The following is a 24,229-nucleotide window of genomic DNA, read 5'->3' as shown; positions in this document are numbered from 1 at the left end:
CATGTCAATTTACGTACGCGAAAACTTAGCATGATTATGAGTATTGAAACCTAAGGAAACATATAATCAGCCTGAATCAGCTCTAAAAACCTAGGCAGAGGCTAACAATGCTGCGTATCATCTATGGCCATCGGATTTGTAATATAAATAATGAAATTCGTAAATATAATGATGCGGATTGATGGGAAATGCATAATACTTAGTAGTAACTCTTTAGTTTTACAAATTCAAGCCTTAGATAGTAAGGTTAAATCCATTACATGCAAAAGTAAAAGTGGTCAAGGGATTACATGATCAATAACTGCTTAGAAAACGGCTTAGAGTATAAAAATTAGCAAAACCCTTTATATTTTCCGATTCGTGAATCTATATAGAACATGTGATTAGCCGTCGAACTCGTTTTATTTAGTGTACTAGTTTTAAGACAAATAACAGTGTCAAAGTTGCTTGATTTTCATACAAATTTAAACGCGCGCGCCACCATTTTCTCATAAAATGACGTCGTGCTGTTCGCTTTGCATAACCTCATCACTCAATCGTGAGTAAGTGTTGCATTTACTAAGAGCGCACAGCGTTGCCAGACTGTTCCAAAAGCTTTTGTGTAGTTGCAGTGAAATTTTAAAATTTGTACTAACTGTTCTAGTCTGTGTTATACGTGTGAGATGTGAAGCCGCCACTCGTCAGACATGTAGTAGATATGTATATTTTTAAATGTCACTCTCTCATCTCTCTCCCTCTGCCCATCTTGCTAATGAATTCTCTGTGGAGCAGTAAACAACGCTCACTGGGGAGATGAAAGTGTATGTGTGTGCTAGCGCGTGTGTGTGTGTGGTGAGGCGTAGCAGAATTTAAAGACGCTTATTCAGTTGTTTTCAGCCTGTTGCGTACGTCGGTTGTGCATTTAAGTCGAGAATTACGATCAGTTGCGGTACGAATTTGGCTGAAGCTCAAATAACAATAAAGTCAAACATTTTAAAATGAAAATCGAGCTAACCGTCGATCGTGGACCATGCGACACAGAGCTGCGCAGCTGGTGTTTGGGCATAGCCATCTATACGCTAGTTTCCATAGCATTAAATACGCTATTCGCGCCCAGTGGTAAGTGAAATTCTTATTGGAAATGCTTTTCGAGTTCATTTTTATAAGTGTGTGAGAGTGAGTTAGAATGTGTTTGTCTGTTTTGGTTTTTGTTATGTTTAGCCGTTCCCACATTTTTGAAATGTATGCATGTATACGTACGTATAAAGATACATATAATTATTTATACATGTATGCATGTATATATGTAGATATACGTAAATATAAAGAATGAGCTAATACTTCTCTATACAAGGCTTTTCGAAACGTGTTCTCAACGACGAGGGCGAGCGTTGATTTTTGTATTTTTTCATTCAGTTTATGTTTTGTTGTTTTTGGTTTTTTGTTTTTGAATTACATAGATAGTTTGGAATTTTTGTGCAAGTCTGTCGCCAAGTTTTAAATACAATGATGATCACACAGAGAGAGATTAATTCTTATTATTTTCAGCTCTGACTTTTATTGGATTCGCAATTGCGGTCATTGCAAATGTTTGCCTGCTCATTGGCTGTCTGCGGGTAAGTCTATACACTGCATACATATACAGTGTATGTATATATATATATATATATATATATATATATATATGTGTATGTGTGTGTATGTTTATATTTGTATTTTTCTTTAGAGTGTACATTTGTAAGAGCAATCTTGACATTAAGATATACGCTTATCAACAAAATAGTGGGACCGGAACCATGCCCAAGAAAAAAAAAAATATATATATATATACACACACATACACTTATGCTCTAAACGGGCAACAAGTGTTATATTTAAGAAAACAAAAATTCTAAATATAAAACTGTGCTCAATAGGGTAGCGGGGCATATGCACACAGTAGATACCAACTGTTCTCAAGAAAAACATGATTCATTGCTAAATGAGATTAAACATTTGCTGTCTACCCTTTCGAGTCTCCGACTGCATTAACCTAATCTGCATACATACATACATATAATTATATTACTTTTGTATGTACGTAGCCATTATTTGATACCTTGACTTGGATGAGATCAGAATGAAAATTGTGATGTAATCACTTACCAAATAAAAATCCAACTTTGAGTTGCTTCAGTTGCAATTGAAGTTTTCGCAGTGATGAATCAGCTTGCATGGAGTAGAGCCTATTAGATCATGTGCATTCCAATAAGAAACGTGCATGCAATTGGCGTATACGATATGAGAAAGCTGTTGCTAGTGAGCTCAACGATTGGACTGTACGATAACCAAGTCAATATTCCAATAGGATTTGTGAATACCGTATTCCAATATTCCAGTATTTTGGCAGTTGGCAACATGAATGAAATTTTAAGTAATAAAACTAGATTTTGCAATTGTTGTAAACGATACTTCAATGCCTTGACAGTCGCTTTTAAAATTGTAACTATATTTGCGATTATTCGTATACGATAATTCACTGAATAATCTATAAATTTTAACAGTCAATACGGTATTCAGTCAATACGGTATTAGATTAATACAGCTGTTACTGATTTTTGTTTTAAGTATTATTCTGATGGCTTTTAATTACTCAAAAACAGGGCATCTAATAGTCGCGCTTAGAATGTTTAGCCATCTAGAATTCTTTTAATTAGCTAATGATAATTAACTTTCTACGTTTAACAGTCAAGGCTTTGCCATGCATATTTATATGCGAGGGCAGCCTAAAAAGTTTGTTTTCTAATAAAATATTCAATATCTTGAACATATTAAACAATTTGTTTTGTTATTGTTTCTCCTTGTAGTATAACCATATCTTGGTTGGCATTTGGCTCATCTATGCCCTGCTGATTGCCATCAATTTTCCGTTTGCCATCTTTGGCACCATTTTCCACTTTGGTGGCTATCGCGAGGCGTCCGGCTTCAACAATGTCATCCTCGCGCTGCTCTTCTACATTGTGATGATGCGTAAGTGAACATGAACATAAAATCATATACAATATTTGATATTCATATATCCTTTGCTATTCCTTTCAGTTATTTGTCTGTTCTGCGCCCGCATCGTCTACTCGTATCATCTGCAGCTGAAGAACCGTCAGGGCAATCCGCAGCATACGGTCGTCGTTTGAATCTCTCTTAACTCATTGCATTTCGCGTTAAATCTCTAATCGCTTTTCATTTATTTTTTCTATTCTAATACTTTCTCGAATTGCATTAGCTAGCAGATTCGTTGTAATTTAAGAGTTTACCGAGTGCCTTCATTTTATACAAGAAAAACAAAACGTATTTATAAATAAACAAATGAATATTGAACACATTTGTTTTGATATGGAATTCAAGAGAATTGTCGGCGTGGAATTGCAATTTGTCGTTTACTTCGGCTATCAGCTATCAACAGTTGAAATATACACATACATATACATATACAGGGTGTGTGTGTGTGTGTGTGCCACTACTCTAAAAGCTAAACATTTCACATAGGACTTACTCAACAAGCTATAAACATATAATATTCAATACATTAATACATTGTATAATATATATACTAGGCTGCATCTATCTAACTAGCTATTCGTAACGTTACGTGACTTTCGCCGTTCTCCTCCCTCTCCCTCTCTCTCTCTCTTAATCTTTCTCGTTAAACATAAAATGGAAAGTTGGTCTTGTTGTTTGATTTCTGCATGAAGCTCGTCTCTGCATTCTGGCTGCTCAGCTTCGCTTGCACAGCCGCAAAGATGCGCGCCGCTTGACCATTAATTGTGGGCGTTGCTCCGCTTAGATTAAGCTCCAGCTCGAACTTGGTTAGGCTTGTCGTTTGGATGTTCGCCTGTGTCGTCTGTCTGTTGCTTGCGGCACCCACACCTCCGCCTCCGCCGCCGCCAGCCACCAGTTTTCATCTGGGCGTCGTAATACTCGGCAATTTCTCCAGAAAATCTTGCGCCAACAAATCCTCAATCTCCTGCAAGCAGTTAGCCACGTTCTGTTCCGTATCCGAATAGTTGCACGTATTCGTGCAGCTTACGCCCAGCGTGCAGAAGAAAGGATAGAGCTCCAGCAGCGACTGCAACTGCTGGAAATTCAGCATCAGATGCCGATTGCGTGGACGTTGCAACAACTGCAAACCAGAATTAGTTACTTAATAGTCGATATTCGTAATCTACAAATCTGCTCCTACTCACCGGCGAGTGACTCGTATACTTCATGTCCATCAGCCGTGCCACACGTCGCACATGCGGCACATACAGCGCGTTCGGCAAGGCAGCCAAGTTCTCAATGCTTCCATTGGGCACGGGCAGGGAGACGACCTCCTCGTGCACATCGAACTCGGTGCCCACAAAGGCCCAGCGATACATCTGGAAATGCGGCAACTTTGTCGCCGGCAACACGCAGCCCAGCTCGAGCAGCTTGCATGCCTCCAGCTGCACCGCGCGCCACTGCTGCATCGGCGTCTGTGCGTTGATGCCATTTGGTGCACTCGAATTGGAGGATGACCAGGAGACATCAATGCCAGGCAGCAGGCGTGCTTGTTGACTGCAATGGGAAGGAGTTAATCGATATGAATTTATATTCCACGTATGAGTTATAAATTTTCCACATACCCGCGCTCGTCGCTCTCCGCCTTGAGTTCCTGTTCCATTTGCAGAAACACCTGCACCATTTCGGCAATGATGATGGGCCACAGCGAGGTCACATGGTCGGCGGACATGCGCAACAGCAGGACACGGAAACAGAGAAACACGGCTGCCTGCACCGACGGGCCAAGGGGCACCAAACGCAAATTGTTGGCCAATTGCTCTGAGAGATGGGATAAAGAGAAACATAAGAAAGCGGAACTTTATGGAAGATTGGCATCATTGGCCTACCCTGAATATCCGGCATGTACTTATTATGCTGATCGTATTCACTGCAGTAGATGACGAAGGCGAGTCGCTTGAGCAGCATCGCACGCAGCTCGTACTCCTGCTCCCTGGGCGCAAAGATGCTCAGGCCGCCCGCCTGCGAGAGGCTGACCCGTGTCATTAGCTCCCGGAATGTGATATTGTCGTAGGTCATCAGGCTGTCCATGATCTGGCGCCAGAAGGGCAGGCATGAGATGTGCATTTGAAAGAACGCCGGATCGAGCAGCAGATCCAGCATATCCTTGCGCCAAGCCTTGCGCGTATACTGATAGCCACTGAGGCTGGCCAACAGGGCGGAGCAGGCATAGAAGAAGGGCACATTGCGTGCCGTATGATTCTTCAGATACGGCGTTATATTATACAACAGCGTCGTCACAATTGTCACCACCTTGTCCTTCTCCTGCGAGCCATAGGCGACATCCAGCAGGTTCGACAGGATGCTGGCCAGCACGCTCTGTGCCTGCAGCGAATACTGCTGAATGCCACCGCCCAGACTGTTATCCTTGGCCAGGCCATCGGTGTCCTCCTTGACGGCCAGATTGCGCCGCAGCCAGGTGGTCTGCTCCAGGCAGGCGCCCGCCACACTAGACAGCGATTCCACGAGCCGGGCTGTCACGTCGTGCAGCTCGCGCACCTCCTTCTTATCGGGGAACGGCATCTGGGGACAGCGCTGCACAAACTCATTGAGCAGCATCAGCAGCGCGAATTGCGCCGGTGGCGTGAGATTCAAACCATCCCGGATGAGCACCAGCAACGAGGCCCAAGCATCGGCCAGCTGTGGCGCTGGCGCTGATCTCATATAGAAATAGAACAACTCCAACGCGCTGACCTCAATGCTCAGCTGGGCGGGCGGGCGGTGTATGGGCGGCGGTGACTTCACCACCTGATGCAGGGTTTGCACGAACGAGTCCATGGGCATCACCCGTATGCTGGAGACCAGCGAGACCAGGCTCAACTGTGCCGGGCAAGCCTGCAGCGTGGAGTTGCGCTGGAACTGTTCGGCAATGTCGGAGGAGCTGCTGGCGCTGGCGCTGGCGCTGGTGCTGCCACGTTGCTGCCAGGTGACGGCGATGGCCGTTAGGAAATTGCAGCCATGATGCAGTGAGACGGGCGAGAGGAACTCCAACAGCTGCTGCCGCACCGGACGCAGCTGACCCAGTTCGCTGTCCCAAATGGCCGCCACGCTGGTCATGATGCGCGGCAGGTGCGAGAGCACAGCATTGCGTGCGGCCTGCAGCTGAGGATTACGTGGAGCCGTTGCTGTCGATGTGGACTCACTGGCCGAGAGAAACGAATGCACAATGCTGTTGAGCAGCTGCCCGGTGCTGGAGGATTGGGCGGCCACGCTCGTCTGCGGATAGGCCTGGTTGAATAGATGCGACAGCGCCGTCTGCTGCGTATTGTCCAGCAGGCAATAGTGACAGAGGATGGTGAGTGCCTCCAGCTGGGAGAGCACATAGTCCGGCGGAAAGTGGCGCTGCTGGGGCAGCGTCAGCTTGGCCAGGCGATCCAGATTATTGCACAATTGATGCACCACACTGATGACAATGTTCGTCAGCGAACCGAAGCTGAAGCAGTTCAGCGAACTGGTCACCAGATCCGTCCAGTTGCGATGCAAGTGCCGCAGACGCTCCTGCTGCAGTGCACCCAGCACGGCGGCCAGAAACATCGGCTGCTGGCTGATCAGGCAGTTGGGCAAGTACTTGACATTGGCAGCGGCGCCCTCGGCCAGCCGTGTGGGCGAGGCATTGCCTGAGGCATTTGTATCCTCAGCAGCGCCAGCGCTGGGCGTATCCTGGCGCAGCTGATGCACCTCATGCTCCAGCCGTATGACAGATAGAAGCAAACGCAACAGCTGCAGCTGGAAGCAATCCGCGTGCAGATGATCGTCCTGCGGATCATTGAAGCTGAGCACCTGATCCGCATAGCTGCTGCCCGCGCGCCTAGCGTAGCTGCAGACCGAGCTATTGAGGCAGTGCAGCATCACCTTCTGCAGCTTGGCGCGCACCAGCAGATCCGCAATGTAGCAGGCCAGGCCACGGCCCATGCCCTTGACAATGTCGATGAGCTCGGTGCAGATCAGGGCCAGCAGCTCGATGCTCTCCAGCTGGATGCGACGATTATTCACCACATCCTGTAGCGTGGGCGGCTGCCGTTGCGGATCCAAGGACTCGCGCTGAAAATATCCACGTGCATAGAAGAGCAGCAATGTGACCAACAGCTCCAGCTGCATGCAGCCCCGATAGCCCTGGGCATATTCCGAGTTGCTAACGCTGCCGGCGAATCCCTTGCCCGAGATGCTCTTCCGATGCCGAATGAGCAGCTGCTTCAGGCTGCCGCTGCTGAACGACGTCGTTATTGAGAGGCACAGGAAGGTGCGCTTGTCGCAGCAAATGATGTTCCGCAACGTCTGCAGCGCGTAGAGCGTCTGACGCGTATCATAGATGGCCAGGTAGAGCAGCAAATGATTGTGATAGAGCTGCGCTGCATCCGTCTGCCTGGACGTGCCAATGCCCAGGGAGCTGCTGCTCTTGGTCGATGAGCGTATGCTCAGCTGCTCCTCTGCCGCAGCTGCTGCTGCTGCCGCTGCCGCTGCATTCTGTCGCAAGATTTCCACATTCTGCTTGCTCTTCTCCAGCGTCTTCTGCCAATCCGGCTGCAGTTTGCTCGTCTCCAGGGACAGGTTGCGTCGCTTATCCTCCACATTGATGGTGCTCTGGTTGCTCGACGGCTCATTGGCCAGCTCTGTCTCCTCATCGCTGTGCGTGGCGCCGGCGCCGGCAGCTGCTGTTGTTGCTGTTGTTGTTGCTTCTGTTTCTAGGGACTCTGCCAGATTGCTGTGGTTGCTGTCCGTCGACGTTTTGGAGATGCAGCTCAGCCGCTTCTTCTCGCTGCTGGTCAGGAGCTTCTTACGCTTGCGCAGCTCATTGGCCAACTTCTTGCCCACGGCTGCCTCGCTGAAGTATTCATCCGCTGGCAGCGCATGCTCATTGTCCACTGGCGCCGGCTCCTCTGGCTCATTCAGGCTCGACTCGCCTGGCGTCTTCTCTCGCGTCACTCGATACGCTTTGCGACTCTTGATCCTCTCGTGCTGCGTCAGCGCCTCAGTCACACGCTCGCAGTCTCCCACAAAGCGCTTGACGTCGTCGCCCCCACCGCCGGCTCCACTCGAGCTGATGGTTAAGCTGTCCTCCTTCTCCATGCTGGTCTCGCGCAGCTCGGAGTCCGACTCGAAATCGCTGCTCTCCGAATTGTCGGTGATGTCCTGTTCGAAGTGCAACGACGGCTCCTGCTCGACTGCCGCAACGGGTGCCAGCAGCTGCGTCGTGTCGCTCTCGTCCATGGCGCTCGCCAGCTTCTGTTCCAGCGGCGTTTGTGGCGCATCTTTGCCCGCTGTGTGCACCAGCTCAATGCGTGGCTCCTCCAGATCCGTTTCGTCATCGAAATCGTGCGCATTCTCCAAGGGATTTATGATCAGGCCAATGGTGTTGATGTCCTGCAAAGCTTCGCTAGCCAATGGCGTTTTATCACTCACAAAATTTGAAGTTTTGTTCGTTTTGCCACTCAGTGTCACGCCGAAGATCTTCTTGGGCAGATGCCTGATGGGACTCTTTTTCTTGCCGCCTCCGTTAACAGCGCTGCCACTACTGCTGGCCGCCTCCATGTGATGATACTTGACATTGCCCTGCTCGGAGCTAATGGCATAGACATCGCGCTCAAACGCTGGCGCCTGTTGATCCTCATCCCCGGCCTGTTCGACGTCCGCCGACTCGCGATACAATTGCTGCATGTGGACAATGCCCACACGCCTCGAGTTCGCCGAGAGCAAGATCTTGTAGAGCGGCTTGGTGAGGCGCGCCAAATCGCCACGAAGCAGCGACGCCTGCAACCAGTTGGTCACGAACGTTCGCTCGGACATGTAGTGCGGCAGGGCGAGCGTGTCGAGCACCTTGAGCAGGGTCTTCTCAAATCCACGCGACATCTGCTTATCCCGGCCCAGATGCCAGAGCAGCTCGAATTTCTTGTAGCTGCGCGCCTGACTCTCGCGCAGACGATCCAGGCAGGCCGTGGGGCACAGCAGCTGGGCGTCTGTCACTCGCTCCAATTGGAAGTTACGCAGGGCGCTGCCCGTGCCGAGTCCCACCTGAGCCGGGCTCTGCAGCAGATGCTGTGCATGCATGCGATTGCCAATTACAGTCTCAACCAAACCCGATTCCAGGCAGCTGTGCAGCTGATACAGCAGCGCTGCAATCTGAGCAGGATCGATGCCTGGTGTGCCCAAGTAGTCCCACAATATGGAGGTGACCAGCTGAAAGACGCGCGTGCGCTGCTCCATATGGCTAACGTGTCCAAATTTCAGCAGCGGCAACATGACAACAAATGTCACACCTGGACTCGTCGTATGCTCGATCTGAGAGCGCAGGAGACTGCGAATTGGAGATGTGTTAATGGAGGCGCTGTCACTTATGATTCAAGCTCCAATACTTACCTAATCAAATCGAAGAGCGTCGTTATGGCAGCCACCTGCAGCTCCTTGTCATTCTGCGCAAAGCAGGCCACCAGGCAGAGCACCTTCAGCCAATTGGGCAGCTCTGGTTCTGCAAGGATAAGGCCATAGATTAATCAGAGTTTCATATAATACTATCTCTACTCTACTCTACCATTCTTGTCCAGCACAATGTGCTTATTGCAATTGGGAAACGTGGACATCTCCACGAGCAGCGTGGATGCCAATTTGACGGCATTGCGCAATGCAGCGGGCAACTGCAGCTCGGCCAGCTGCTGCACGTTGCGTTGGGTCTGTGCATCAATTGGGAGCTTCTGTTGTGGCTCCTCGGCTGCATCGCTGTCGCTGCTCAGCTCACTGGCCGTCGTTGTGGGCAGCGAAAGATTCAGCAAACGTTGCAGCTGCTTCGCCCGCGGCATCAAATCCACGCGCAGCAGTCCAAAGAGTCGCTCGATTTGTGACTCACGCGCCGGGCAGTGATACTCGAGCACCTGTTCGACCATAAACAGGGTCGAACTGTGACTGGAGCTGTGACTAGAGCTGCGCTGCAGCTGCACCTTGATGGCGCATTTGTTGCTACCATCGTTGAGCTCCGAGCTGCCGGAGCTCGTCTCGATCTGCAGCAACTGACGCGCCAAATAGACCTCGAAGAAGATCTCATATTGTCGTATGCACTTTTCCAGTATGGAAAAGCCGCGCTGTTGCGTAGCCTTCGACTGTTCATCGTCCAGCTGAAACTCCGGACAATTCTGGGGTGGCGCACTCTTGGGTGGCTCCACGCCAGCCTCGTCTGTGGCATCAGCTGGCGCCGCAGTGCTGGGCGCAATGACAATGTTGCTGGGTCGCGTTTTCTTCGGGCTGCTGCGTATGAAGGGCACCTTGGCCTTGGCCTTGACCTTGATCTTCTTAATGCTGCGCGGTGTATCCAGATCCGAGGAGGACTGCTGTCCCGTGTCCGAGTTGCTGATCTGCAATTGGGAATCGAATATTAAATTGCTGCAGTTTATATGTAGGAAGCCCCTGGGCAGACTTACATCCTTATCTAGTTCGGAGAGTCGTGAGAAGGATTTCGCTTTCTTTTTGGGACTGTGTCGCACGACGCTCTGATTGGATGCTGAGCGCCTGATGAGCTCCTCGTCGTTGGGCTCAGCGTTTTGTGAATGCTCGCCAAATTGATTTAAACGTGAATCGGATTTACTCTTCTCCAATGCATTCGCTTGCATTGTAGATTCCAGAGCATTGTTGCTGCTGCTATTCGCATTCACAATCTTCTCCTCCGACTCTGAGTTGCTGTTCTGCTCCATAAGCTTGTTCAGCTTTATGGGGCTACTGCAAGAGCAAGGGCAAGGGCAAGGATAATTAGATATATATTGATGCAGAGAGTGTCCTCAGTTACTCACGTTATCATTGGCTGCACACGTGAGACAATCTTCATGCATAGCTTCAGTGAGGCGGTGACCTCGTCACTGCTCAGGCGATCCATGTGCAGGGAGAGCAGCTGGATGATCGATAGAAATACTTTGGGCAGATAGACGCGTGTGGTTTCCGTATACATCTCCAGTGAGATGGTCTCCAGCAGGAATTCAGTTAATGTACATGTTTCGAGCACACACGGATCGCCGGAGCCAACGATGCTGGCGAATTTGCCATCGCTGTTGGACTGGGCAGAGCTGGGCGCCTGTTGGCAGGCGCGCTCAAACATGTTGGTCATATAGCTCCATATATAGGCCGGATCGAATGTAGCAAAGAGCAGATTGGCCGACTTGAGCGCGTCCACATTGCTGCTAGAAATGTACATCGCTCGTATTATATCGTGCAGCACAAAGTCCAGCACGGCGCTGCCGATCTCCGCCTTGTCCAACAGCGAGAGCATAATGCGATACGGCTTCAGATCCATCGGCTGGCACTCCAGGCTCAGCCGCAGCGTATTCACCAACGCACTAATGAGTATATGCCGTGAGTGTGTAATAAAATATGGTTCCTCCTTCTGGCCATCGGCCGGCGCCGCCGAGTCCAGCGACAGTGTATCATATGTGGGTGAGTTTTTGGTTATCTCGCTGGCCAGCAGCCATGAGAAGAGACGCCTGTTTAGTGACATATCACGCCGTAGTATTGTATTCAAGCCATTTGTGACCAGCAGCACCAACTGTTCCTCATCCAGCAGCTTGGTGTGCATCGGGAAGCCCAGCAGCAGGAACTCGAGCGTATTACGCTGCACCAATATCAGCGAATCATTGAGGCAGGCGCACAGCGCCGACATCATAATCTCTCGATTGTGACCCATTATATACGTCTGCTTCTCCATATCTAGCCGCTTGTTAAAGTGCTCCAGTAGAAACGTAATGGCTGGCAATCGAATTGACGCATTATTGGCCACCGACTCCCACAGCACAGTATAAAAATGCATTGGATTGACGGCAATGCAGACATTTTTGAGCAGCGCACTAATGCGCTCAAAGTGATCCAAGCCACAGTCGTAGCCGGGCAGCACGCCACTCAGAAATCCACTCAACGCCGGACGCAACTTATCGCCCAGCGGCACAAAATATGTCTCGTAGATGGTCAGCAGAGCCGGCCGCACATTCATGGCCGCATAGCCCAGCAGTGGAAAGAGTCCAGCACTGTGGAAGGGTCGAAGATAACAGATGTGAGCACAAAGAGAAGTTATTTGAGTGAGACCCAACTTACCCATATATAAACTCTGTGGCCAGACGTTCGGGTCCCGTCTTGCTGAAGATCACGGAGTATGTTTCCAGGGCCTTCAAGTGCACCCCGGAGGGCAGAGCGGGATGCATGCATTGTGCCAGTCGCTTGGCTATCTTCAAGCGTCGCGGTATGATCTGGTACTGCGCATTACTTGATATGGCCTATCGTCGGGTAACGAAAAACAAGTTTCAAAATAATTATAATAAATACATTGAATGTAATTAAATAAATTGCATTAATATGCGAGTATATCAGGCGAAATGCAGTTCATTCAGGTTGGGGTTAATATATATCTAAAGAATAAAATAATTTTCGAATTTGTAAACTATATAAAATATGTAGGTGCAGAACTTTTTCAATGTATATTTAAATTTATAATATAATGTTCAGATATATAAATAATGTTTAGCTAATAGTTTTGCAATTATTATATTATACAAATATGTATATATATATTTGATTCTCTAACTAAAGCAAGCATTTTCCATTTCTAGTTTCATTGATTCTATTGATTCTTGATTTAAAAGAAATCTAAATAAATAATAAACATTTTTTCCGAGGAAATGAAGGTTTTAATAATTGAACAAAACTATAGTTTTAATTATCATTAAAAAGTTTGCTCAATAAAATAAAAGATATTCCTTGAACTACATGAAATACTCTTTTGCTGAAGTATGAAAAAGCCCTGAATTATAATGGCATGAGAAACACAACTGCGATAAGAGCGGCGAGTGGCTCGAGCAGTCGACGACGATGATTTCAAGCAAAAAATAAACGCATGAATCAGAGTTATGAACAAAAAGGTTGTTCTACAAATATATACATATGTAAATAATGGTATATATAGATATTCTTTTATAACAATGACAGCTATGAACAAATAGTAACGAGGCGCGTGGCTCGAGTAGTGAATCTACAATTTAATAATAATATGGGTCAGCGTACCTTGCTTAGTTTGCCCAGTGCCGCAATTAGATCCGCCCACTCACTGGAATATTCAAAATTGCGCAGCGCTTTATCAATGTTGCTCATATATTGGCGATATTTCGCCTCGGCCATGAGCTTCTGCTCCTCCAAGAGCGTGTCCGCCGACTCCATGGCGATGTTTTCAACTGAATCGATAGCTTCACCAAGCAAAAGCCAGACAAGAAAGAAAAAGTGAAAGAGAGAGAGAGGGAGAGAGAGTGCGAGAAACACTCCAATTGAAAACAACAATAAGAAAACCAACAAAAATCAATAACAATTAACAAACACTTGTTGCCGCTACGTCCTTGAGTCTTTTTGGTAGACGCTGGCCGTTTGTTTAAACGGTAAATGCATATACACACACACGCACCCAACACACACACACATATATATTTAATGAGTGTGGCATCCAGCGCACTCGCGTCTACAAAAATCTGCGTCAGCTGCAGCTGCTGCCAACACAATGGACAAAAATGTTGAAATCACTAGCGAAAAAATTACGTTTGTATTCGTGCATGTGTGTGTATATGGATTCTTTGTTCGCACATCTGTATTTGGCAGCAAATTGAATTTGTTATTGCTCTACGCTTTGTATACATAAATTAGCACAAATGTATTTGTTTCACATTTCACCTTATTAACCCCCCTTCTGCTGCTGGTGGGGCAGAGCACAGTTTATTATTTTTTTTTCGTTTTGCCTTATTTCTTTTGCTGCTGCTGCTTCTGCCGCGGTCGTTGTTGTGCGCTCTCGCGCACGTCAAACAATTAACTACGAATGCAATTACTGTGACGACGACTCGAGACTTGCGACCAGCTGATGACGAATTTTTTTGCTGACAGACAACGACGACGGCGACGGCGACGCACGTTTGTAACTTTTGTTTATATCCTATTAGTTAAGTTGTATAATGCTCGCACAGCGACATTTTGCGTCGCTCTTTGTTATTTGCATATATTCATTTGAGTTATTTATTGATTTACATTGCAAAAAAGTTCATCTCAAAATCACAATAACTAGCTGACTGCGCTGGTCGTGGTCTTACATTTTCTAATACATTGTTGCAAATATCGATGTATCGATATTTGTATCAAAAATGCTATATTGTGCTGGCATGACACTTACGAATTTCTCTCTTCCGATATTTGATTGTTGCGAATATATGCCAGAAAAAGGATTTGGTTGCTTTCATCATAATTTTTCCTTTTTGTTGGTTGAGCCAATTTTTCAAACTGAAAATGCCTTTTGAAATATAACTTGTTTTTTTTTTGTGACTAACTGTGCTTGGTATGACCTCCAAGCTAATTTGTTTTCAAAGTCTGTTTTTGACTAATTTTGTTTTAATTAAATTTTGTTTAATTCTAAACATCTGTGTGTGGTTTAACTACATATGCTATTAAATGGAAGCACAAATGAATTTAAGGCCAATCATATACATTTTGATGACTGTTATAAATTGATTTGTTTCGATTAATCCAAAAATTGTTAATATTTTCAAATTTCAAGACTTTTTTGATCGTTCCAAAGTCATTATATATTTTTAGTTTCACAAACTGAATAAATTACTATAAGAAACATTTTTGGAAATACTTTCAAAAAATAATAATTTGGTTTTGAAATGCAAGTATTAACTCGAAATAATTTTTTATGATTAGATTAATCCATGAGTTGTTTACATTTGTAGCAGTTTTACTTCTTCTTCTTGTTCTTAGTTTGAGGCGCAGCTGCAGCTGAACCATCAAGCGCCGCCAGTTCCTTCTTCAGATTTAACAGTATTTCCACTTCGGGTTTCCAAACGGAGGCATCTCCAGTGGCCTTCAGATTGCGCACCTTTTCGCCCTGTTGCGCGATTTTCTCTTGCAACGCTTTAACTGCGGCTGCATCGATGCCTTTTGGTGCCGGTGAGACAGATGCTGATGTTGCTCCTGAAGCTGCTTTGGCTTCCTCAAGTTGTTTCTTAAGGTCTAGCAGCTTGTTGACTTCGGGCTGCCAAACGGCCTTGTCCTTGGTTGTTGACTTGAGCTGGCGCACCTTGTCGCCCTGGGCCTGCACGGCCTGCTCCAGGGATTGTACAGATTGAGCAGATGGAGATGCAGACGGGACTGGAGCTGCTGCTGCTGCTGCTGCTGCTGCTGCTACTGCTCCTGTTGATACTGGAGCTGCCTTCTGTGCCGCCTCCAATTGTTTCTTTAGCTCCAGCAACTTGTTCACCTCCGGCTGCCACACAGCTTTGTCTTTTGTGCTCGCCTTCAGCTGGCGCACCTTATCGCCCTGAGCCTGCACTGCTTGCTCCAGTGCTTGTACAGATTGCCCACCTGGAGCTGGCGATTCTCCTGCAGCTGCTGTTAATCCTGCTCCCGCCTTCTGTGCCGCCTCCAATTGCTTCTTTAGCTCCAGCAACTTATTGACCTCCGGCTGCCACACAGCTTTGTCTTTTGTGCTCGCCTTCAGCTGGCGCACCTTTTCGCCCTGCGCCTTAACAGCTGCCTCCAGCTCCACTGTGCTTGACTGTGGCTGAGCTGCTGCTGCTCCTGCTGCGGCTACTGCCTCCTTGTCGGCCTGCGAGCCTCCAAATTTCGCCTTGAGACTCTCGATGAAGGCGTGGTCCAATTTGTCAAAGAGCGGCGAAGGCGTGCCTATCTTATGGCCAGGTCGCAAGAGCTGCGTAGCGAAAGGTTTGCTGAAAATCGGAATTACAATGTTAGTCTATATCAGCATTTAGTAACTGCTACTTACTTAGCATCTAGTGGCGTTTGCTTGGTGTTCAGCTGGGCGAACATGGCGCGCGCTGTCGTTGGCATAAAGGGGAACAGCAAGTTGGCCAGCAGACAGACTATATTTATGCTCAACCCAATGATAGTTCCGGCACGCGACTTCTGATCATCGCTGCCCTTGAGCAACGCCCACGGCTGCTGGTACTGTATGTAGCCGTTGCCATGACGGGAAATGGACAGCAGATGGCGAATGCCATCGCGCATCTTGGCCTTCTCCAGCGAGTTGATGTAGCCGCGCAGCTCCCGATTGATCAGAGCCAACAACAAGAAATCATTGTGATTCAGATCCATCTGTGGCAATTTGCTGTCGAAGTTGCGTTCGCAGAAGGACAAAGCGCGATTCACAAAGTTGCCCAAGTTGTTGAGCAGCTCGGAATTGTTGCGTGCGGCCAAATCAGTCCAGCTGAAGCTAGAGTCCTGGCCCTCAGGACGGGCGGAGGCCAGATAGAAACGCCAGACGTCGGCGGGTATGCCCGTCTCCTGGGCATCATTGCCAAAGACGCCAATGCCGCGACTCTTGCTGAATTTGCCATCCTCGTAGTTCAAATATTCCGTGGCCATGATGTGGCTAACCAAGGTGTTGCCCTTGTTGATGGCCAGCAGCACAGAGGGCCACACCACCGAATGGAACGGAACATTATCCTTGGCCATGAACTGGAAGAGCTCGACATCGGTGCCCGGTGCCGGTTGCCACCATTGCAGATAGTCCTTGGTGTAGCGCTTGGTGATCGAAACATAACCAAATGGCGCATCGAACCACACATAGAAGACCTTCTGCTCGAAGTTCTTGTGCGGCACGGGTATGCCCCATTTGAGATCGCGCGTGATGCAGCGCGGCTTCAGACCCTCGCGCAGCCAGGCGCGCGTGATGACGCGTGCATTGTGTGTCCAGCCCTGTTCAGCACGATCCACCCATTCACGTAGCTTTGGCTCGGCTTTCGGCAAATCCAGGAACAGCTGATCGGAGGAACGCAGCACGGGCGCAGTGTTGCACACCTTGCAACGTGGACGCACCAGCTCGGTGGCATTGACTAGCTTGCCGCACTTGTCGCACTGATCGCCGCGTGCGTCCTCATAGCCGCAGCCCGGATGTGGACAGGTACCTTCCACGAAACTAAAAGAAGATTAGAGTAGATTATGTAAGAGATTTTAAATATCTATATATATGGGTGCTATCTACCGATCCGCTAGAAAACGATCGCATTTCTGGCACAGCAGCTGCTCCACGCTCTCTGTGAGTATGTAGCCCGCTTCGTAGACATCCTTGAAAGCCTCTTGGACAATTCTGAAAGCAAATGTGGGAAGCATGAATACAGGATTCTTAAGTTGATTAAATAAATTGCAGCTAACTCAGTTTGCTCCGGTGTCGTGGTGCGTCCAAAGTAATCGAAGCCAATGCCGAACCAGCGGTATATGGAGTTGTGCAGCTCGAAGTACTTGTCGCATATCTCGCGCGGAGTCATATTCTCGGCCAGCGCCTTGTTCTCCGTTGCCGTGCCATACTCATCCGTGCCGCAGATGAGCAGCGTATTGTAGCCAGCGGCACGCGAGTAACGGGCAAATATATCAGCCGAGAGCACACAGCCAATTATGTTGCCCAGATGGGGCACATTGTTGACATAGGGCAGAGCTGAGGTGATGAGCACATTGCGTTCGCCTGGCTTGGGCAGCACAGTGCGTGGCTCAGTTAGTTCCTTGGGTTCGGTGTATATGAAGGCTTCGCGTGCTGTATTGATTTCCTCCTCGGAAACGGTGTCGGCCACAGTGGGTCCAGAATCAGCCAGAACTTTGTCAGCATCCTGAGAGATGCCACGCCGCAGCTGGACATGCGCAAGGCCACCATAACGATTCCCCTGCTGCAGCGCATTGAAGCTTAGGGTGTTGATGGGCAGCTCCTTTAACGCCTCCTGCACCTCGGGCAGAGCTTTGATTTTGTTATACCAGCTGTGCAAATGCTCTACATTCTGGGCACCTTTCAGTGTGCCGTCCGGGGCAAGCAGAGACCAAATGAATAGATCCGCAGAGGTTAGCTTGTCTCCGGCAATAAACGGAGAAACACTGAGGGTATCGTCCAGCTTCTTCACTAAAGCATTGAGCACGGGCCCAGCTCTCGAATCGGCGCGATGGCCCGTAGCCATGTAGTGCTCCAGAGCTGGCGTCAGCAGCGTTGCGCCCCACTCCAGCCACTAAATAAATATACATATATAACTCAATTAAATCTTCAATCCAATTAACCTTGTAGCCTCACCTCGTTCCTTGGATAACCCTCATGCATAAGCAAATATTTATATATGGCTGCGGTGGAGAATAAACGCAACCCGTTGTCCAGCTCCACCGTGGGCAGTAGTATCAAATCCTTGTATTTAGCATCTGTAAGTAGCAGACAGCATTGCATCAGTTAAGCGTCATTCGAACGTTGCACGTTGCCGGCAAGCAGATTTTTTTTATTTTTTTTTCTCACCAGTTATGGTAATCTGCTGCAGAAACATCGGCCTCTTGAGATATTTGGCGAGTACCAACAGCTGCAGGCCAATCGGATTGCCTTCGTTTGTGAAGAGTATCATTTTGCAGCGTTCGACAGTTATTTTCAATAAATTCACGTGGCAAAAACGGGTTAAAAAGCCTCAAGAGCACCACGCGTATTGCTAATTCTATATAAATATATAAATATATATGTATGTGTATTAGGTATGAGTAGCGAGCGATAACTATCGTTTGTCGACATAAACTGAAATAAAGTTATCCCAGATCAGCTGGGCTCGACAGGTGGCGCTAGTGTGCTGAGACGCATGTAAACAATTTGTGTTTTGCTTCTCTAGAGTTTTTTAGTTTCAAGTCAAAATGGGTGAACGCAAAGGACAAAATAAATATTATCCGCCTGACTATGATCCAAAAAAGGGCGGACTCAATAAATTTCGCGGCACACATGCGCTGCGGGAGCGTGCACGCAAAATCCACCTGGGCATCATCATCATCCGCTTTGAGATGCCCTACAATATCTGGTGCGATGGCTGTAAGAATCACATTGGCATGGGCGTGCGCTACAATGCAGAGAAGACGAAGGTGGGCATGTACTACACAACGCCCATCTACAAATTTCGCATGAAATGCCATTTGTGCGACAATCACTTCGAGATCCAAACGGATCCTGGAAATCTGGATTATGTGATACTATCGGGCGCACGACGGCAAGAAAATCGCTGGGATCCGTTGCAGAACGAACAGGTGGTGCCCGAAACCAAAGAGGTGCAGAAGCGGCTCTTCGATGATGCCATGTACAAGCTGGAGCATCAGGCCAAGGATGTCCAGGCGGCTGTGAATGCAAAGCCAATGCTCCAGAAGATCGTTGAACGCAACCAAAGCGTCTGGGATGACAACTATGTGGCCAACTACAAGTTGCGTGCCACATTTCGGGAGCAAAAGAAGGAGCTGAAAGGACAGCAGGAAATCGATCGACAGCTTCTGGCGAAGAGCAGCCTGGACATAGCTTTGCTGCCAGAGACCCAACAAGATCGTGATATGGCCGCTCTGATGAAGTTGCAGACGCGCAGCGCTTTAGAGCGTGAGTCGGAGCAGCGTCTGGATTTGCTGATGAGACCAGCGTTGCCAGGTGCGACGAGCACAACCTTTGGTGGCTTGAAGCGGCAAAAAGCGCTGAGCACACAACTGCAACTACAGGATTTGGGCATCAAGCGGAAGGAAAAGTCGAAGTTGACGGGGACAACAGGTGGAGAAGTAGAATCAAATAGAAAAGCAGGATTTAAAGAAGCAACTGATGCAAAGGCAGCAAGAGAGCCAACGACTGCAACAATGGAAACGAAAGAGGCGACAGAAGCAGAAACTGGAACGAATGAAACGATTGGAATGCGGACTACTTCAGCAAATGGGAGAGCCAGCTCAGAAGCAGGTACAGCCAGTTTACCAACTGGAGCAGGCGACAAAGGAGAAACGGCAGCAATTGCAAATGAATGTGGCACATCCACTCAACCCCTAGAAGTAGCACCTAGCGCACTCAGCCTGGTCTGCGGTTATGCCAGTTCCAATGGCAACAGTTCAGTTCAACAGATTCAAATGATTAACAAAAAGCTGCATTAAGCCGCACACAAGAAATTGAATTGTTTTAATCCGAAAAATTATATAACATTTGATTGCCTAAATAATAGTTGTTTAATACATTCCCTCGTTCAGATCATCAATGGCACTGTCCATGCTCTCCTCGCCAGCGGGAGTGCCCACATTATCATTCTGATCGGTCTTGTAGAGCACCTCGCAAACCCGATTGCAAAATTCTACATGCTCGTTCTTATTGATCATGTCGGTTAGTAGAATCTCCACCTTGTGAAGCTTCTCGTATACCTCATCACGTGCCTTCATTGTGGTGGCAATCTTCGAATTCAACTCTGAGATGGTGGCAAGGAAATCCTCCGATGCCTGCTGCTGTTGTTCTTGTTGCTGCTGCTGCTCCTGCTGCTGCTGCTGCTGTTGTTGCTCCTGGTTTTCTTTGATGAAGCCGCGTGGTTTGATGGGCTTTGGCTGGACAGCATTGGCTGCCGATTTAATATTCTCTAGGCCAGGAGCTTGGGAGTCGAAGAACTTCTTGAACCATTGCAAGAATTCGAAATTGTCTTGGAAACGTCCCTTGATCAAGCGATCCAACGGCACGGTCTTGTCAAGCTTGAGGCGTGTAAGGGCGCCCTGGAATAGCTTCATATTGTGAAAGAACTCGTGCTCCAGCTTTGCGGACATTTTGACGCGCTTCAAGTTGATGCAATTGGGAAAGATCATGTCCATCATTTGACAATAAGCGACACCTGTAATGAAATTTGAAATTAGCTGTTATATATCTCAGACTCTAATTCCTTACCTGATGCCATCTCTTCGATCTTCTTAAAGTGTCCATTCACCATGGTGTTCACCCAGTCGAGCATCTGGTGGCGCGACATATTTTCAGCGTTTGAACTGGTTAGGCATACGGTTTGCTTTAAATCGCTCATCCTTCGATCTGATGTAATTTTATATTTATCTTTATATATAATCAATGTGTATGTGGGTCTGGTTTTCTGTGTGGTTAAACTATATAAGCTGTAATACTCCTGCAGCTGTGATTTCTTATGTGACTTTCTGGAATTAATAATTAAATGTGCGTGCGTCTCTCTCCTAGGAAGAACTTCGTATAAAAATATTTATGCCTATGATTATTTATGTATTTTTGTGTTTTAACTGTGCCTACTGTGAGATTATCGCCTACCTATTCAATTCTGATTTTAAAAAAATATATAAATATCTAGTTTGTAATGTTAAAAAATGTATCACAATGAATTCTTCTATGCTTGCTTTGTTACTGCTCCCTCCTTTTCGTTTTGATTTAAGCTTTGAACGGAGTGGCAACGCTGGCTTAAGCGGCAGGATTAAATATCAGTTGGTCAGGCTAAGATATCGATTAAGCGTATCGCTTAGCATCGATATATTATTTAATTGGCGAATTGGTGTAATTTAAATTTACGTGATCAAGGTTAATTACGTTTATTTATCACTATATCTGGTTCTATATTTCTTAAAATTGTAAGAAATAAATGTTTAAAGCATTACTTGAACCAGCAGCCACGATATAGGATAGAGTTTGTGAGGTATTTTTCTATTCAAACTTTATTAATAACTTACAATGACTTTATTTTAAATTTGCTTTCAACTTTCTTAACAAAGTCAATGAAATCCTTGTAGAGCACTTTGGGCAGCTCCAGTGCCGCAAAGTGTCCGCCTCGCCTATAGTACGTGCTGTGTATTAAATTCTTATACTTGTCCTTCAATTGCAGATCCAGGAATTGCATTATATCACCCTTGAAACGCGCACATCCCGTGGGCACAAGCGTTGGCACGCGGTCCAGCTTCAGCGCTTGCTGCTCCTTAGTGTACGCCTCTGCATAGAGACGCTGTGACGTCGTAATGGAATTGGTCAGATAGTAGATCATCACATTATCGAACAGGGCGTCCAGTGTGTAGCGCTTCGTAAGACCGCCGTCGGGCAGGGAGCGATAGCTGGCGTTTGTCCAGGTGGAGAACTTTTCGAGAATGTAGGCAGCCAGGCCAACGGGATTGTCCGTCAGCGCAGCACCCACCGTATCCGGCTTTGTGGCCTGCAAATGGAAATAGCCGCTTTCCTCTAATAAATAACCGAATTCCTTGGACTTGGGAAAGAAGAAATCCGTAAAGGCGCTCGGCACAAACAAGCTCGGCCAGATGCTGGCCAGCAGACCCTTCACTTGCGATCTGGGCGACAGATTGTTGCACATATTCGAATGATAGCCCAGCACATTTTGTGGATAGAGCGTGGCTATGTGAGAGCCCAAAACGGAGCCCCAATCGCCGCCTTGTATAAAGAATTTGTCGTAGCCCAAGCGCAACATTAAATTGCGCAGCATCACAGCCATCTGGGCGGGACCCAAGCCTGGACGTGAGGTGCCCTGAATAGTGGAATATAGATAGGTGAGAATCCAAGAGCAAAGCCTGTAGCCATATAGCCTTACCTGGGACCAAGCGTAGCCCGGCAAACTGGGCACAATTACATTGAATATATATTTGTTATTCGGATCCAAATGGGTCTGATGGAGCATGTGTATCAGGTCATAGAACTCGCGCACCGATCCCGGCCAGCCGTGCAGCAGCAGCACCGGATAATGATGTTTGCCCACCTTGTTCTCGTCGTAGACCATCAGGTGGAGAAAATGCATGCGTAGACTAAACGAGGCGCTTATCAATGGACAGACACTGGCTGATAAGCGCGTTATCATACAAACCCTTGGATTTCGGTGGTGAAGTGATTGAATTGCCACAGGAAGACTTCACGCGCGCGCCAACGCGGCAAATAATCGTCACGCCAATAGGCGATCAATTCCTTCAAATAGTCGCTATTGAAGCCATACTCAAAGGCCACGCCCTCGAGCGGAGGCGTGAGACGTAGCGTGCGATTCAATTGCTTAATCAAATCTTGAATAGTCTACAGGAGAGAGAGAGAGAGACAGAGAGAGAGAGAGCGCAACATATTGCTTAGCCACTCTATATATGTATGTATGTAATGTATTTGCCCTCACTGATTCTGGATACACTAGACGATTGCCTATCACTTCGGATGAGTTGGTCAAATAGGCTGCGTAATCTTTCGGCTGCTCCTCATCGCCCCACCATTGCTCTGGGTCGAGCGTGGGCGGTGGCAAATCGCCCCACAATTGATTCAAACGCTTGTAGAGCATGCCGCCGCCAATGGCCAACAGAAGCACCAATAAACGTGTTATGGGCGACATATTTACTGTCCAGTTCTACCTCTCGTCTCGAAGGTTTCCGTCACACTAATCTAATAGAACTTTAGTTGAGATTGCACTTCTACGTGTGTGTTTCTTTTATTTTCATTTCTCATTTTCGTTTTTGTTGTGATCGTTTTACTTCGCGCACACACACGATGACAAGCCAAATCGTTTGCTTACGTTACGCTACCTTCGGCAGATCGTATGAGTTTTCTGTGAGCTTTTGATGAGCCAGCGCCGGAGAGTAGCGTCTCCGCTGTGTCGCATAGGCCGCTCGCATCTAGCCGGTTTGGGAGCTGTTTGACGAAGCATGCTTTGCATGTTAGATAATCTGTTATTTAGTGTGGGTTATTGGCAACACAGCTGTGCGCTGGTCAAGGCGTAAAGGGCATTTAAAATTGGTTGAAACAGGTGCTTAAACTAATGATTTAGTATAACTCAAAGGGGGGTGAAAAGAAATGCATAATTATTAAATGAGAACAGCTTCAATTAAATTAATTGGCACTAATGTCTATAATTATAAGGTTAATGTATATGTTAATGCTAAAGTTATAAATTATAAAGAAATCCTATATATTTAAATAAAATTTAAATAAACGTAAACTTAACCATTTTAGTTAAACTTTGTTCACAAATTTCGAAATTTCCCTTTTATGCCAATTTTTAAATCGATATCGCCCTTATGAATTACATAACTGTGAGCTTTCTGCCTGCCTGCCCTCAATCCGGTATACGTATAAGTGTATAAGAATACGTAACTTACACACTATAATAGTATAAGCTGCGTGCTAAAAATAACTGCTCAAACTCAACTGATATGCATATGCACATGTGTATGTATGTCTTTGCCCTTCTTCAGTCCTTTATAGCTATGAGCTTTGCCCTTGTGTCACATAGCTATGAGCTTTTTGTCTGACCATAACCATATATAAGAGTACTTATACTGTATGCAAAAAAACCTCTTTTACTCCAGCTCTTCATCCATATATAAACAATATTATTACAGCGCATACATATGTCGCATATGCCCGGCCTTTATGTCATACGAAACTGTGTTTAAG

At 47.0% G+C, this 24,229-nt stretch overlaps 6 protein-coding genes across 6 annotated transcripts; 2 read left to right on the top strand and 4 right to left on the bottom strand.

The window, feature by feature from the left end:
• Positions 1-646: 646 nt before the first annotated feature.
• On the top strand, positions 647-3,333 carry LOC108615300 (uncharacterized). Its single transcript, XM_018009698.2, has 4 exons — positions 647-1,098; positions 1,528-1,595; positions 2,826-2,988; positions 3,058-3,333. Exons 1-4 carry the CDS (start codon positions 978-980, stop codon positions 3,147-3,149), a joined length of 444 nt encoding a protein of 147 aa, XP_017865187.1. The 5' UTR covers positions 647-977; the 3' UTR covers positions 3,150-3,333.
• Positions 3,334-3,373: 40 nt separating this feature from the next.
• On the bottom strand, positions 3,374-14,342 carry LOC108615285 (protein DOP1 homolog). Its single transcript, XM_018009679.2, has 11 exons — positions 14,222-14,342; positions 13,078-13,256; positions 12,115-12,293; positions 10,827-12,047; positions 10,461-10,755; positions 9,581-10,394; positions 9,409-9,517; positions 4,884-9,346; positions 4,620-4,815; positions 4,200-4,551; positions 3,374-4,135 (listed from the first exon to the last, which is right to left on the bottom strand). Exons 1-11 carry the CDS (start codon positions 14,289-14,291, stop codon positions 3,914-3,916), a joined length of 8,100 nt encoding a protein of 2,699 aa, XP_017865168.2. The 5' UTR covers positions 14,292-14,342; the 3' UTR covers positions 3,374-3,913.
• Positions 14,343-14,419: 77 nt separating this feature from the next.
• On the bottom strand, positions 14,420-18,575 carry MetRS (methionyl-tRNA synthetase 1). Its single transcript, XM_018009681.2, has 6 exons — positions 18,332-18,575; positions 18,119-18,240; positions 17,221-18,056; positions 17,051-17,155; positions 15,833-16,984; positions 14,420-15,776 (listed from the first exon to the last, which is right to left on the bottom strand). Exons 1-6 carry the CDS (start codon positions 18,432-18,434, stop codon positions 14,786-14,788), a joined length of 3,309 nt encoding a protein of 1,102 aa, XP_017865170.1. The 5' UTR covers positions 18,435-18,575; the 3' UTR covers positions 14,420-14,785.
• Positions 18,576-18,603: 28 nt separating this feature from the next.
• On the top strand, positions 18,604-20,030 carry LOC108615293 (coiled-coil domain-containing protein 130 homolog). The gene has a single exon (XM_018009688.2). It carries the CDS (start codon positions 18,712-18,714, stop codon positions 19,963-19,965), a length of 1,254 nt encoding a protein of 417 aa, XP_017865177.1. The 5' UTR covers positions 18,604-18,711; the 3' UTR covers positions 19,966-20,030.
• On the bottom strand, positions 19,962-20,868 carry LOC108615296 (microtubule-associated protein RP/EB family member 1). The gene is made up of 2 exons (XM_018009694.2): positions 20,735-20,868; positions 19,962-20,681 (listed from the first exon to the last, which is right to left on the bottom strand). The coding sequence occupies exons 1-2, from the start codon at positions 20,862-20,864 to the stop codon at positions 20,038-20,040; spliced, it is 774 nt and encodes a 257-aa protein (XP_017865183.1). The 5' UTR covers positions 20,865-20,868; the 3' UTR covers positions 19,962-20,037.
• Positions 20,869-21,498: 630 nt separating this feature from the next.
• Positions 21,499-23,262, bottom strand: Jheh1 (Juvenile hormone epoxide hydrolase 1). Its single transcript, XM_018009685.2, has 4 exons — positions 22,959-23,262; positions 22,665-22,864; positions 22,395-22,605; positions 21,499-22,331 (listed from the first exon to the last, which is right to left on the bottom strand). Exons 1-4 carry the CDS (start codon positions 23,166-23,168, stop codon positions 21,528-21,530), a joined length of 1,425 nt encoding a protein of 474 aa, XP_017865174.1. The 5' UTR covers positions 23,169-23,262; the 3' UTR covers positions 21,499-21,527.
• Between the last annotated feature and the right edge of the window lie 967 nt (positions 23,263-24,229).

Source organism: Drosophila arizonae, chromosome 5 (assembly GCF_054131065.1).
Source record: "Drosophila arizonae isolate 15081-1271.41 chromosome 5, UAZ_ARI_1.0, whole genome shotgun sequence".
NCBI lineage: Eukaryota > Metazoa > Arthropoda > Insecta > Diptera > Drosophilidae > Drosophila > Drosophila arizonae.
Note: the sequence above shows the minus strand (reverse complement) of the source record. Positions and strands in the feature narration are given on the sequence as shown.

Bases quoted from the DNA above. Each gene is read 5' to 3' on its own strand.
- LOC108615293 (XM_018009688.2), top strand. From the start codon at position 18,712: ATGGGTGAACGCAAAGGACAAAATAAATATTATCCGCCTGACTATGAT.
- LOC108615285 (XM_018009679.2), bottom strand. From the start codon at position 14,291: ATGATGAAAGCAACCAAATCCTTTTTCTGGCATATATTCGCAACAATC. The intron at 4,816-4,883 runs GTAGGCCAATGA...CCCATCTCTCAG, and splicing joins GTACATGCCGGATATTCAGG to AGCAATTGGCCAACAATTTG. The intron at 4,136-4,199 runs GTGAGTAGGAGC...TCTGGTTTGCAG, and splicing joins AGTATACGAGTCACTCGCCG to TTGTTGCAACGTCCACGCAA.
- LOC108615300 (XM_018009698.2), top strand. From the start codon at position 978: ATGAAAATCGAGCTAACCGTCGATCGTGGACCATGCGACACAGAGCTG. The intron at 1,596-2,825 runs GTAAGTCTATAC...TTCTCCTTGTAG, and splicing joins TGCTCATTGGCTGTCTGCGG to TATAACCATATCTTGGTTGG. The intron at 2,989-3,057 runs GTAAGTGAACAT...TATTCCTTTCAG, and splicing joins CTTCTACATTGTGATGATGC to TTATTTGTCTGTTCTGCGCC.
- Jheh1 (XM_018009685.2), bottom strand. From the start codon at position 23,168: ATGTCGCCCATAACACGTTTATTGGTGCTTCTGTTGGCCATTGGCGGC. The intron at 22,865-22,958 runs GTGAGGGCAAAT...TCTCTCCTGTAG, and splicing joins GTCTAGTGTATCCAGAATCA to ACTATTCAAGATTTGATTAA. The intron at 22,606-22,664 runs GTTTGTATGATA...CGCCTCGTTTAG, and splicing joins TTCACCACCGAAATCCAAGG to TCTACGCATGCATTTTCTCC.
- LOC108615296 (XM_018009694.2), bottom strand. From the start codon at position 20,864: ATGAGCGATTTAAAGCAAACCGTATGCCTAACCAGTTCAAACGCTGAA. The intron at 20,682-20,734 runs GTAAGGAATTAG...ATTTCATTACAG, and splicing joins GATCGAAGAGATGGCATCAG to GTGTCGCTTATTGTCAAATG.
- MetRS (XM_018009681.2), bottom strand. From the start codon at position 18,434: ATGATACTCTTCACAAACGAAGGCAATCCGATTGGCCTGCAGCTGTTG. The intron at 18,241-18,331 runs GTGAGAAAAAAA...TGCTACTTACAG, and splicing joins GCAGCAGATTACCATAACTG to ATGCTAAATACAAGGATTTG. The intron at 17,156-17,220 runs GTTAGCTGCAAT...ATTTGCTTTCAG, and splicing joins ACGACACCGGAGCAAACTGA to AATTGTCCAAGAGGCTTTCA.